This window comes from Bombina bombina, chromosome 11, assembly GCF_027579735.1.
Source record: "Bombina bombina isolate aBomBom1 chromosome 11, aBomBom1.pri, whole genome shotgun sequence".
NCBI classification, from domain to species: Eukaryota; Metazoa; Chordata; class Amphibia; order Anura; family Bombinatoridae; genus Bombina; species Bombina bombina.
This window is the reverse complement of record NC_069509.1, coordinates 48,926,570-48,939,574: the sequence shown is the minus strand read 5'-3', so window position 1 is coordinate 48,939,574 and position 13,005 is coordinate 48,926,570. Positions and strand designations below refer to the sequence as shown.

At 45.9% G+C, this 13,005-nt stretch overlaps 1 protein-coding gene across 1 annotated transcript in view; it reads left to right on the top strand.

The window, feature by feature from the left end:
* Positions 1-13,005, top strand: part of LOC128642116 (mucin-3A) — a 156,677-nt gene that overhangs the window by 78,690 nt on the left and 64,982 nt on the right. The window contains exons 7-8 of the mRNA XM_053694789.1: positions 4,657-4,848; positions 11,534-11,764. Of these exons, the coding sequence (XP_053550764.1) occupies positions 4,657-4,848; positions 11,534-11,764 (423 nt within the window). The remainder of the gene's footprint in view (positions 1-4,656; positions 4,849-11,533; positions 11,765-13,005) is intronic.

Here is a 13,005-nt window from a genome sequence, read left to right as displayed (position 1 = left end):
GGAAGGGGGGAGAGAGGGAGGAAGGGGGAGAGAGGAAGGAAGGGGGAGAGGAGAAGGAAGGGGGAGAGAGGAAGGAAGGGGGAGAGAGGGAGGAAGGGGGAGAGAGGGAGGAAAGGGGAGAGAGGGAGGAAGGGGGGAGAGAGGGAGGAAGGGGGAGAGAGGGAGAAAGGGGGAGAGAGGGAGAAAGGGGGAGAGAGGAAGGAAGGGGGAGAGAGGGAGGAAGGGGGAGAAAGTGGGAGAGAGGAAGGAAGGGGGAGAGAGGGAGGAAGGGGGAGAGAGGGAGGAAAGGGAGAGAGGGAGGAAGGGGGAGAGAGGGAGAAAGGGGGAGAGAGGGAGAAAGGGGGAGAGAGGAAGGAAGGGGGAGAGAGGAAGGAAGGGGGAGAGAGGGAGGAAGGGGGAGAGAGGAAGGAAGGGGGAGAGGAGAAGGAAGGGGGAGAGGAGAAGGAAGGGGGAGAGGAGAAGGAAGGGGGAGAGAGGGAGGAAAGGGGAGAGAGGGAGGAAAGGGAGAGAGGGAGGAAGGGGGAGAGAGGGAGAAAGGGGGAGAGAGGGAGAAAGGGGGAGAGAGGGAGAAAGGGGGAGAGAGGAAGGAAGGGGGAGAGAGGAAGGAAGGGGGAGAGAGGGAGGAAGGGGGAGAGAGGGAGGAAGGGGGAGAGAGGGAGGAAGGGGGAGAGAGGAAGGAAGTGGGAGAGAGGAAGGAAGGGGGAGAGAGGGAGGAAGGGGGAGAGAGGGAGGAAAGGGAGAGAGGGAGGAAGGGGGAGAGAGGGAGAAAGGGGGAGAGAGGGAGGAAGGGGGAGAGAGGGAGGAAGGGGGAGAGAGGGAGGAAGGGGGAGAGAGGGAGGAAGGGGGAGAGAGGAAGGAAGGGGGAGAGAGGGAGGAAGGGGGAGAGAGGGAGGAAGGGGGAGAGAGGGAGGAAGGGGGAGAGAGGAAGGAAGTGGGAGAGAGGGAGGAAGGGGGAGAGAGGGAGGAAGGGGGAGAGAGGGAGGAAGGGGGAGAGAGGAAGGAAGGGGGAGAGAGGAAGGAAGGGGGAGAGAGGGAGGAAGGGGGAGAGAGGGAGGAAGGGGGAGAGAGGAAGGGGGAGAGAGGGAGGAAGGGGGAGAGAGGGAGGAAGGGGGAGAGAGGGAGGAAGGGGGAGAGAGGGAGGAAGGGGGAGAGAGGGAGGAAGGGGGAGAGAGGGAAGAAGGAGGAGAGAGGGAGGAAGGGGGAAAGAGGGAGGAAGGGGGAGAGAGGGAGGAAGGGGGAGAGAGGGAGGAAGGGGGAGAGAGGAAGGAAGGGGGAGGGAGGAAGGAAGGGGGAGAGAGGAAGGAAGGGGGAGAGAGGGAGGAAAGGGGAGAGAGGGAGGAAGGGGGAGAGAGGGAGAAAGGGGGAGAGAGGGAGAAAGGGGGAGAGAGGAAGGAAGGGGGAGAGAGGGAGGAAGGGGGAGAGAGGGAGGAAGGGGAGAGAGGAAGGAAGGGGGAGAGAGGGAGGAAGGGGGAGAGAGGAAGGAAGTGGGAGAGAGGGAGGAAGGGGGAGAGAGGGAGGAAGGGGGAGAGAGGGAGGAAGGGGGAGAGAGGAAGGAAGGGGGAGAGAGGAAGGAAGGGGGAGAGAGGGAGGAAGGGGGAGAGAGGGAGGAAGGGGGAGAGAGGAAGGGGGAGAGAGGAAGGATGGGGGAGAGAGGAAGGAAGGGGGAGAGAGGGAGGAAGGGGGAGAGAGGGAGGAAGGGGGAGAGAGGGAGGAAGGGGGAGAGAGGGAGAAAGGGGGAGAGAGGGAGAAAGGGGGAGAGAGGAAGGAAGGGGGAGAGAGGAAGGAAGGGGGAGAGAGGGAGGAAGGGGGAGAGAGGAAGGAAGGGGGAGAGGAGAAGGAAGGGGGAGAGGAGAAGGAAGGGGGAGAGGAGAAGGAAGGGGGAGAGAGGGAGGAAAGGGGAGAGAGGGAGGAAAGGGAGAGAGGGAGGAAGGGGGAGAGAGGGAGAAAGGGGGAGAGAGGGAGAAAGGGGGAGAGAGGGAGAAAGGGGGAGAGAGGAAGGAAGGGGGAGAGAGGAAGGAAGGGGGAGAGAGGGAGGAAGGGGGAGAGAGGGAGGAAGGGGGAGAGAGGGAGGAAGGGGGAGAGAGGAAGGAAGTGGGAGAGAGGAAGGAAGGGGGAGAGAGGGAGGAAGGGGGAGAGAGGGAGGAAAGGGAGAGAGGGAGGAAGGGGGAGAGAGGGAGAAAGGGGGAGAGAGGGAGGAAGGGGGAGAGAGGGAGGAAGGGGGAGAGAGGGAGGAAGGGGGAGAGAGGGAGGAAGGGGGAGAGAGGAAGGAAGGGGGAGAGAGGGAGGAAGGGGGAGAGAGGGAGGAAGGGGGAGAGAGGGAGGAAGGGGGAGAGAGGAAGGAAGTGGGAGAGAGGGAGGAAGGGGGAGAGAGGGAGGAAGGGGGAGAGAGGGAGGAAGGGGGAGAGAGGAAGGAAGGGGGAGAGAGGAAGGAAGGGGGAGAGAGGGAGGAAGGGGGAGAGAGGGAGGAAGGGGGAGAGAGGAAGGGGGAGAGAGGGAGGAAGGGGGAGAGAGGGAGGAAGGGGGAGAGAGGGAGGAAGGGGGAGAGAGGGAGGAAGGGGGAGAGAGGGAGGAAGGGGGAGAGAGGGAAGAAGGAGGAGAGAGGGAGGAAGGGGGAAAGAGGGAGGAAGGGGGAGAGAGGGAGGAAGGGGGAGAGAGGGAGGAAGGGGGAGAGAGGAAGGAAGGGGGAGGGAGGAAGGAAGGGGGAGAGAGGAAGGAAGGGGGAGAGAGGGAGGAAAGGGGAGAGAGGGAGGAAGGGGGAGAGAGGGAGAAAGGGGGAGAGAGGGAGAAAGGGGGAGAGAGGAAGGAAGGGGGAGAGAGGGAGGAAGGGGGAGAGAGGGAGGAAGGGGAGAGAGGAAGGAAGGGGGAGAGAGGGAGGAAGGGGGAGAGAGGAAGGAAGTGGGAGAGAGGGAGGAAGGGGGAGAGAGGGAGGAAGGGGGAGAGAGGGAGGAAGGGGGAGAGAGGAAGGAAGGGGGAGAGAGGAAGGAAGGGGGAGAGAGGGAGGAAGGGGGAGAGAGGGAGGAAGGGGGAGAGAGGAAGGGGGAGAGAGGAAGGATGGGGGGAGAGAGGAAGGAAGGGGGAGAGAGGGAGGAAGGGGGAGAGAGGGAGGAAGGGGGAGAGAGGGAGGAAGGGGGAGAGAGGGAGGAAGGGGGAGAGAGGGAGGAAGGGGGAGAGAGGGAAGAAGGAGGAGAGAGGGAGGAAGGGGGAAAGAGGGAGGAAGGGGGAGAGAGGGAGGAAGGGGGAGAGAGGGAGGAAGGGGGAGAGAGGAAGGAAGGGGGAGGGAGGAAGGAAGGGGGAGAGAGGAAGGAAGGGGGAGAGAGGGAGGAAAGGGGAGAGAGGGAGGAAGGGGGAGAGAGGGAGAAAGGGGGAGAGAGGGAGAAAGGGGGAGAGAGGAAGGAAGGGGGGAGAGAGGGAGGAAGGGGGAGAGAGGGAGGAAGGGGAGAGAGGAAGGAAGGGGGAGAGAGGAAGGAAGGGGGAGAGAGGAAGGAAGGGGGAGAGAGAAAGGAAGGGGGAGAGAGGAAGGAAGGGGGGAGAGAGAGGAAGGAAGGGGGAGAGAGGAAGGAAGGGGAGAGAGGGAGGAAGGGGGAGAGAGGGAGGAAGGGGGACAGTGGGAGGAAGGGGGAGAGAGAGGAAGGAAGGGGGAGAGAGGGAGGGAGGGTGGTGAGAGAGAGAGAGACAGGGGAGAGAGGGGCAGAGAAGAAGAAAGAGGGGTAATAAAATAATGGAGATGAGGAAAAAGAAGAAGGGAGAAGGAGAGCGATAAATAGAGAAGGCAAGTGAGGGAGAGAGAAATTTAGAGGGGGAAGAAAATATTTATATCTATTTCTAAGGTTAGATAAACAGAGAGAGATAGATGACACACAGACATATATATCTATAACTATATATATATATATCTTATAACTTATATATACAACACTGAGCTGATGGCTGCCTCACTCTTTCACTACGCCTGAACTTCTCTAGATAACATAGATTGATAGACAGATATATAGATGATAGAGAGATGACAGATACATGGATATATAGATTAGATAGATAGATGGATAGATAACAGTTACAGGCAGATACACAGACCGGAAGATAAATATATAGATGATAGATAATAATAATAATAATAATAATAATAATAATAATAATAACAACTTATATAGACAACACTGAGATGATGGCTATCTCACCCCAGATAACAGACAGATTGACAGTCATAGATTTAATAGACATATAGATGGAGAGATAACAGACAGACAGACAGAAAGAAAGATAGGTAAATAAATAGATGATAGATAATTAGATTGATTGATAGATAGACAGACATATTGAGATAGATGATAGATAATAGACATAGATATATAGATGGACAAATAGATAGATAACAGAGAGACAGATTGACAGATAGCTAGATAGACAGATAGACATATTGAGCAAGATAGATAACAGACAGAAAGACAGATTGACAGCTGAAGACATAGATGATAGACAGACAGATAGAGAGACAGATAGATGATAGACAAACATATTTAGATAGATAGATGATCGACAGACATATTGAGATAGATAGATAACAGACAGATTGACAGATATGTAGATTGATAGATTTCACAGGTTTATGAAGACTTCAGACTTCTTAACAGCTAATCTTTGTGCTCTCTCTCTTAGATGCCCAATTGGTAGAGATTTCTGGTACATGGGGCAGAGGTGTGATTACAGAATGACTCACCAACGTCTGGCGGCCATTGCCTGTGCAATAGTGTTCTGCATTATTATTTGCGCAGTGGCTGCTGTTTTCCTTCTCGTCCGTCGTTTCCAGCAGCAAATCATGCAGCAAAAACTGGCACAAACCCAGAGCAGGTGAGACTGTACAGGGGTGAATGGGCATAGCCTGGCAATGTGAGGAAGTGTGTAGGAAATGAGTCACTATTATAGTCTGCAGACAGAGAGCCCATTATATCTGACACTATAATTACTAAAATAGCATGTCCCCTATACTATATACAGTATATATATATATATATAATATATATATATATATATATATATATATATATATATATATATATATATTATATATATATATATATATATAATATATATATATATATATATATATAAAATGACGGTCTCTCTGCCCAACATACAAGAATGCCAGATCTCTTTAATGGCAGCCTGGTAGAGTTGCTGATAATTAATAACAGTTAATAATACTTGTTCCCTGCAACAGAGCTCATATGTGACATTGTGACATTGGGTTTGGCACTTTTTTTTTAAATATTAGGTTAAATAAGGGTTAAGATACCCATAGGGAGCAGCATACTTTGTATAATGTCCAATATGCACCAAAATAGAAATACAATTATTTGTGTTTTTTAAAAATATTACTAATATAAAATGAATTTATTGTAAATACGAGATTTGAAGATGTATTTTCGTGTTCTACTTAGTTATGGGGGTAGTTGCTTGTATACTAAAGAGAACAGATATATAGGGGTAGTGATAGCTTTACCAGCTGCTAGGTATTAATAGGGACAGCTTTGTAATGCTGTAAAAAACAGTGTCTGTGAGTTCCATTATTACCAAATTTTAAGGGGCAGTCTATTCCAGAATATGTATTGTTTAAAAAAATAGATAATCCCTTTATTACCCATTACCCAGTTTTGCATAACCAACATGGCTATATTAATATACTTTTTACCTCTGTGATTACCCTGTATCTAAGCATCTTCTGACAACCCCCTTATTTCAGATATTTTGACAGACTTGCATTTTAGCCAATCAGTGCACTCTTATAAGTAACTCCATGGGAGTGAGCACAATGTTTTCTATATAGCACACATGAACTAATTAGCTGTGAAAAACCATCAAGAACATGGATATAATTGGATATAATTGGCGGTCTTCAAGGGCTTAGAAATAATCACATGAGCCTACCTAGGTTTAGCTTTCAACTAAGAATACCAAGAGAACAAAGCAAATTTGATGATAAAGTTGTTTAAAATGACATGCCCTATCTGAATCATTAAAGTTTAATTTGGACTAGACTGTCCCTTTAACAAATACTGGGTACTGAGGTGCCTAGTATTGGGCTCAAACAACCAGTTAAATGCCAGTCTTGCCCTTCAGGGAGCACTAACTTTGTCACACGTCACATCTGTCCAGCTGCTGCTTGTGCATGCGGCAACCAGGCTCTGCGCTCTGCTCCTACTTTCTTCTCTTCCTCTTAAACTCTCAGGACGCACATTGCTGACAGCAGAGGCAGCTTACCATGCATGGGTGAGCCAGCCCACAACTCACAAAGGTAAGGGCGGGTAAGAGGCAATAGAGGGGTTAAATCAGCACAGCATGTGTTCTTAGCAATCAGGGAGGTAAATAACTGCTGTGGGTGTCTTACAGGGCAGTATTTTAACCTTTTAAAGCCGTTATGACGTTCTATTCCGTCATAATTTGACTGGGCTTTAAAGCCGTTATGACGGAATAGAACGTCATAATTAACGGCTGTCCTGAAGCCTTCTGTGCTTCAAGGATTTAATCGCGGTCTGGAGGGCGTTCCTAGGATTGTAGGGACGCCCCCCAGATGCGATCCAATAATTGAAATCTCGCGATCGTATGCACGATCACGTAGTTTCAATTTGTCTACATCGGAACAGTTGTTCCGATGTAGGCACTTTAACCCTGTCACGAAAGGGTTAATCCCTTGTATCTCTGTGTTTTTGACAGTTAAGGGGTAAATCGCCAGCGTCTTGCTGTTTATCAAGGGATTAAACAAATACACTGCCACAGTTATATGTTACACTTATTTAAATATAAAGGATTTATATTGCACATATGAAGACTGTAACACAACAGTGCACCAGTGATGTGCAGTCACTAGAGACAGGTGAGGCAGTGCTTCACCTCTCATATGGGCAAAAATATATATATATTTTTTTATTGGCTTTAAAAAAAAATAAAAAAAATTGTAATTTTTTTTCCCCAGCATTTTTTTTTCTCACAGCTATATGCTGTGCAATGGAGAGGCACAAGCAGGTCTGCCCACCATTACACAACATGCTGCGCCACCTACTGGATGCAAGTGGTTAAGATCATTGCATGGCCCATTAACTGCTTATTTGAGGCAGTCCTATTTGGGCTGAACCAATCCAGCGAGAGGCATTAGTAAGTGGAACATAGGGTTGGGGCTGGATGTTAAATAATATAAAACAAAACAAAAACGGAAAAAACTACTTTCATATATTTTGTTGCTGTCCTGTGAACCTGCTAGCTTTGCTAAAGTGAAAAAGAGAATTCTGTTCTGCCACTGTCACTTCCTGAATCCTTACAGAGCAGGATAAGAGGCAAAGAGAGCAGTGTTTCAGCCACATCTTATTAAAGTAAGATTTTACTGAAACGGATTCTGTTAGTGAAAATGATAATTTAATGAATGTGATTTAGTGTTTTTTACTCTTTTACAGCAGGGTCGTTTTTGTATTTTGTTTACTCAAACTTTACACCCACTAACTTAGCAGCTTGCCTCTGTACTTCACACTAAATTATAGACTCATTTTCTGAACTCTCTGTAGGTCTGCTGTTTTATTACTTTAAAATGCAGTGGTCCCTCTCCCCCCCTTGTGTGTGTGTGTGTGTGTATGTCTCTCTCTCTCTCTATCTCTCTCTCTCTCTATCTATCCATCTCTCTCCTTATGTGTTGTTCTCCCCCATGGTCTCTTTCTCTCTCTGTCTCTCTTCCTCCCCCTCTGACTCTCATCCCTTATGTGTCTCTCTAACCCTCTGTGTGTGATTGTGTCTCTCTCTCTAACCCTCTGTGTGTTATTGTGTCTCTCTCTCTCTCACATTCTGTGTATGATTGTGTGTCTCTCTCTCTTTCTCTCTAACCCTCTGTGTGTGATTGTGTCTCTCTCTTTCTCTCTCACCCTCTGTGTGTGATTGTGTCTCTTTCTCTCTCTCTCTAACCCTCTGTGTGTGATTGTGTCTCTCTCTTTCTCTCTCACCCTCTGTGTGTGATTCTCTCTCTCTCTCTCTAACCCTCTGTGATTGTGTCTCTCTTTCTCTCTCTCTAACTCTCTCTCTCTCTAACCCTCTGTGTGTGAGATTGTGTCTCTCTCTCTAACCCTCTGTGTGTGATTGTGTCTCTCTCTCTCTAACCCTCTGTGTATGATTGTGTCTCTCTTTCTCTCTCTCTAACCCTCTGTGTGTGATTGTGTCTCTCTCTCTAACCCTCTGTGTGTGATTGTGTCTCTCTCTCTCTAACCCTCTGTGTGTGATTGTGTCTCTCTCTCTTTCTCTCTCTCTCTCTATTCCTCTGTGTGTGATTGTGTGTTTCTCTCTTTTTCTCTCTAACCCTATGTGTGTGATTGTGTCTCTCTTTCTCTCTCTCTCTAACCCTCTGTGTGTGATTGTGTTTCTCTCTCTCATCCTCTGTGTGTGATTGTGTGTCTCTCTCTCTCTTTAACCCTCTGTGTATGATTGTCTCTCTTCTCTTTCTCTCTAACCCTCTGTGTGAGATTGTGTCTCTCTCTCTTTCTCTCTCTCTCTAACCCTCTGTGTATGATTGTGTCTCTCTCTATTTCTCTCTCTCTCTAACCCTCTGTGTGTGATTGTGTCTCTCTTTCTCTCTAACCCTCTGTGTATGATTGTGTCTCTCACTCTCTCTTTATTTCTCTCTCTCTAACCCTCTGTGTGTGATTGTGTCTCTCTCTCTCTCTTTCTCTCTCTCTAACCCTCTGTGTGTGATTGTGTCTCTCTCTTTCTCTCTCACCCTCTGTGTGTGATTGTGTCTCTTTCTCTCTCTCTCTAACCCTCTGTGTGTGATTGTGTCTCTCTATTTCTCTCTCACCCTCTGTGTGTGATTCTCTCTCTCTCTCTCTCTCTCTAACCCTCTGTGTATGATTGTGTCTCTCTTTCTCTCTCTCTAACTCTCTCTCTCTCTAACCCTCTGTGTGTGAGATTGTGTCTCTCTCTCTAACCCTCTGTGTGTGATTGTGTCTCTCTCTCTCTAACCCTCTGTGTATGATTGTGTCTCTCTTTCTCTCTCTCTAACCCTCTGTGTGTGATTGTGTCTCTCTCTCTCTCTCTAACCCTCTGTGTGTGATTGTGTCTCTCTCTCTTTCTCTCTCTCTCTCTATTCCTCTGTGTGTGATTGTGTGTTTCTCTCTCTTTCTCTCTAACCCTATGTGTGTGATTGTGTCTCTCTTTCTCTCTCTCTCTAACCCTCTGTGTGTGATTGTGTTTCTTTCTCTCTCTCTCTCTCTCTCTCTCACCCTCTGTGTGTGATTGTGTGTGTGTCTCTCTCTCTTTAACCCTCTGTGTATGATTGTCTCTCTTCTCTTTCTCTCTAACCCTCTGTGTGAGATTGTGTCTCTCTCTCTTTCTCTCTCTCTCTAACCCTCTGTGTATGATTGTGTCTCTCTCTATTTCTCTCTCTCTCTAACCCTCTGCGTGTGATTGTGTCTCTCTTTCTCTCTAACCCTCTGTGTATGATTGTGTCTCTCACTCTCTCTTTATTTCTCTCTCTCTAACCCTCTGTGTGTGATTGTGTCTCTCTCTCTTTCTCTCTCTCTAACCCTCTGTGTGTGATTATGTCTCTCTTTCTCTCTCTCTCTCTAACCCTCTGTGTGTGATTGTGTCTCTCTCTCTCTCTCTAACCCTCTGTGTGTGATTGTGTCTCTCACTCTCTAACCCTCTGTGTGTGATTGTGTCTCTCTCTCTCTTTCTCTCTAACCCTCTGTGTCTGTCTCTCCCTTTCCCCCCCCGAGTGCTTTTCTGTGTTTTTGTCTACCTTTTATTTATTTAATGAATTGGTAGTGCCATCTGATGGTGTGGCTTTATTTAAAGGGGTGGGGTGAAGCGCCCCACCATCTTTTAATTTCACCAGCCGCCACTGGATCAAAACATTTTTATATTTACTGAATAATGAAAGAATCTATAAGCATAATTTGCAGCATTAAAGTAAAAAGTATGTTTTAAACATATTTTAATGGGCATGGATTTCTAGATCTCATAATCAGAGCAAGCCTTGTGTTATCTGGCAAGAGTTTCTGTTACAATCCTTTTAGACTAAAATCAGATGTTTACTAAGTTGACCAGGTTTCCAAGACACCATTTAATGGGACATGAAACCCATATGAAACCCATATGCAAATTTAAATAACTTTCCAATTTACATCTAATATCTAATTTTCTTCATTCTTTTGATATCCTTTGTTGAAAATCATATCTAAATATGCTCACTAGCTGCTGATTGGTGGCTGCACATAGATACCTCATGTGATTGGCTCACCCATGTGCATTGCTATTTCTTCAACAAAGGATATCTAAAGAATGAAGGCGTATCCTAGCCACTGCCTCACCAGCCTCTGACGTCACTGCAGTGCATTATACATTTATTTTAATCAACAATTATGGTGCCCTCTTCTCCAGTAATTTAAGTCTGAAGAGTGTTGGTTTTCCAGTCCTGAGAATCGGAAGTGTACACTGCAGAATTAAAAAGCGTAAAGGGACAGTAAAGTCATAATAAGACATGTATGATTCAGACAGAACATACAATTTTAAACAACTTTGCAATTTACTTCTATTATTTAAATTACTTCCTTCTCTTGTTATCCTTTGCTGAAATGTTTATGAAGGTAAGCTCAGAAGCAGCAAAGAACCTAGGTTGGTGGCTACATATATAGATACCAATTGCCATTGGCTCACCCATGTGTTCAGTTAGAAGCCAGTAGTTCATTTCTGCTCCTTTAACAAATTATACAAAGAGAATGAAGCCAATTTGCTAATAGAAGTAAACTGGAAAGTTGTTTAAAATTCTACCTAAATCATGAAAGAAAATGTTTGGGTTTCATGTCCCTTTTGAAAGGACCAGTAAATACAGTAGATTTGCATAATAAACAAATGCATGATAACAAAACAATGCAAAAGCCCTTAGTCTGAACTTCAAGTGAGTAGTAGATTGCTTTCTGACAAATTTCACAATTATGTCTATTTCCACTCCTCCCTTATCATGTGACAGCTATCAGCCAATCACAAATGCATATACATTTATTCTGTGAATTCTTGCACATGCTCAGTAGGAGCTGGGGAATCAGTGTAAATATAAAAAGACTGCACATTTTGTTAATTGAAATACATTTGAAAGTTTTTTAAAATTGCTGCTCTATCTGAATCATGAAAGTTTAATTTTCACCTGAGTGTCCCTTTAACCTTGAGACATATCTATCTCTAATTGGCCTCAGTGATAATATATTGCAAAACTATTTCAATTAGCTAAGAAAACTACAGGGGCAAGCCTTGTCTACACCAGACCCCCTACATAAGGCAAACAGTGCATGGAGATTAGCACCAAACAAGTTTCAGTGTATACAGATTTTTCATGCTCGGCTTGTATGTTAAGACTACAGATGCACATGTAGTATAAAGCAATATTTCTAGACTAGAAGATCTTCTGCAGTTTACTAATGTAAATGAGCACTGGTAATTTTTCTATGGGCTGAGTGCCACATGGTTGGACCATAACACATTATTTTTTTGTCTTATCTACCCTCAGTTACCGGAGATTCAGTCGTTTTGATGACGTTCCTACTCATTTCTGGTGTCCGTCCCAGACATGGCTCACCACCTCCGCTTCCCTAAATTCCTTGGATAACCCAGCATTCAGCAGCTCTGAAGAGGTCTTCCCATTGCAGGCATTGGGCAGCTGTGTATGTGGCTGCCAAGATGGAGTACAGAGCTGTGACCAGACTAACGCACCACCGTCAACTGCAAGGGTCCTCCCCAGGTAACCAACACCTCTGTATTCAGATATTAGACCCAATTTTTTTCTTTCATAATTCAGATAGAGCAGCAATTTTAAAGGTACAGTCAAGTCCCAAAAAATATTCATGATTCAGATAGGGCATGTAATTTTAAACAACTTTCCAATTTACTTTTATCACCAATTTTGCTTTGTTCTATTGGTATTCTAAGCTAAACCTAGGAGGTTCATATGCTAATTTCTTAGACCTTGAAGGCCGCCTCTAATCTAAATGCATTTTTGTCACCACTAGAGGGCATTAGTTCATGTGTTCCATAGAGATAACATTGAGCTTATGCATGTGAATTTACCATGGAGTCAGCTCTGATTGGCTAAAATGCAAGTCTTGCAAAAGAACTGAAATAAGGGGGCAGTCTGCTGAGGTTTAGATACAAGCGGCTAGATTACGAGTTTTGCGTTAGAGGCTATGCGGTGCTAATGAGCAGTTTATGCTCACCGTTCACTTACAGCCAGCGCTGGTATTACGGGTTTTTACAAACTAGACAAGAAGTGAGCGTTGAGCAAAATGTTGCTCATTACCGCACTCCAATACCAGTGCTGCTTACGTTAGCGGTGAGCTGGTGTAATGTGCTTGTGCACAATTTCCCCATAGGAATCAATGGGGAGAGCCGGCTGAAAAAAAGTCTAACACCTGCAAAAAAGCAGCGTAAAACTCAGTAATGCAGCCCCATTGATTCCTACGGGGAAATACATTTTATGTCTACACCTAACACCCTAACATGAACCCTGAGTCTAAACACCCCTAATTTTACACTTATTAACCCCTAATCTGCCGCCCCCAACATCGCCGACACCTACATTATATTATTAACCCTAATCTGCCGCTCCTGACACCGCCGCCACCTACATTATACTTATGAACCCCTAATCTGCTGCCCCCAACATCGCCGAACCCTACATTATATTTATTAACCCCTACTCTGCCGCCCCCAATGTCACAGCCACTATACTAAATGTATTAACCCTTAAACCTAGGTCTAACCCTAGCCCTAACACCCCCTAACTTAAAGATAATTAAAAGAAATCTAAATAAAAATTCCCATCATTAACTAAATAATTCCTATTTAAAACTCAATACTTACCTATAAAATAAACCCTAAACTAGCTACAATATAACTAATAGGTACATTGTAGCTATTTTAGGATTTATTTTTATTTTACAGGCAAGTTTGTATTTATTTTAACTAGGTAGAATAGTTATTAAA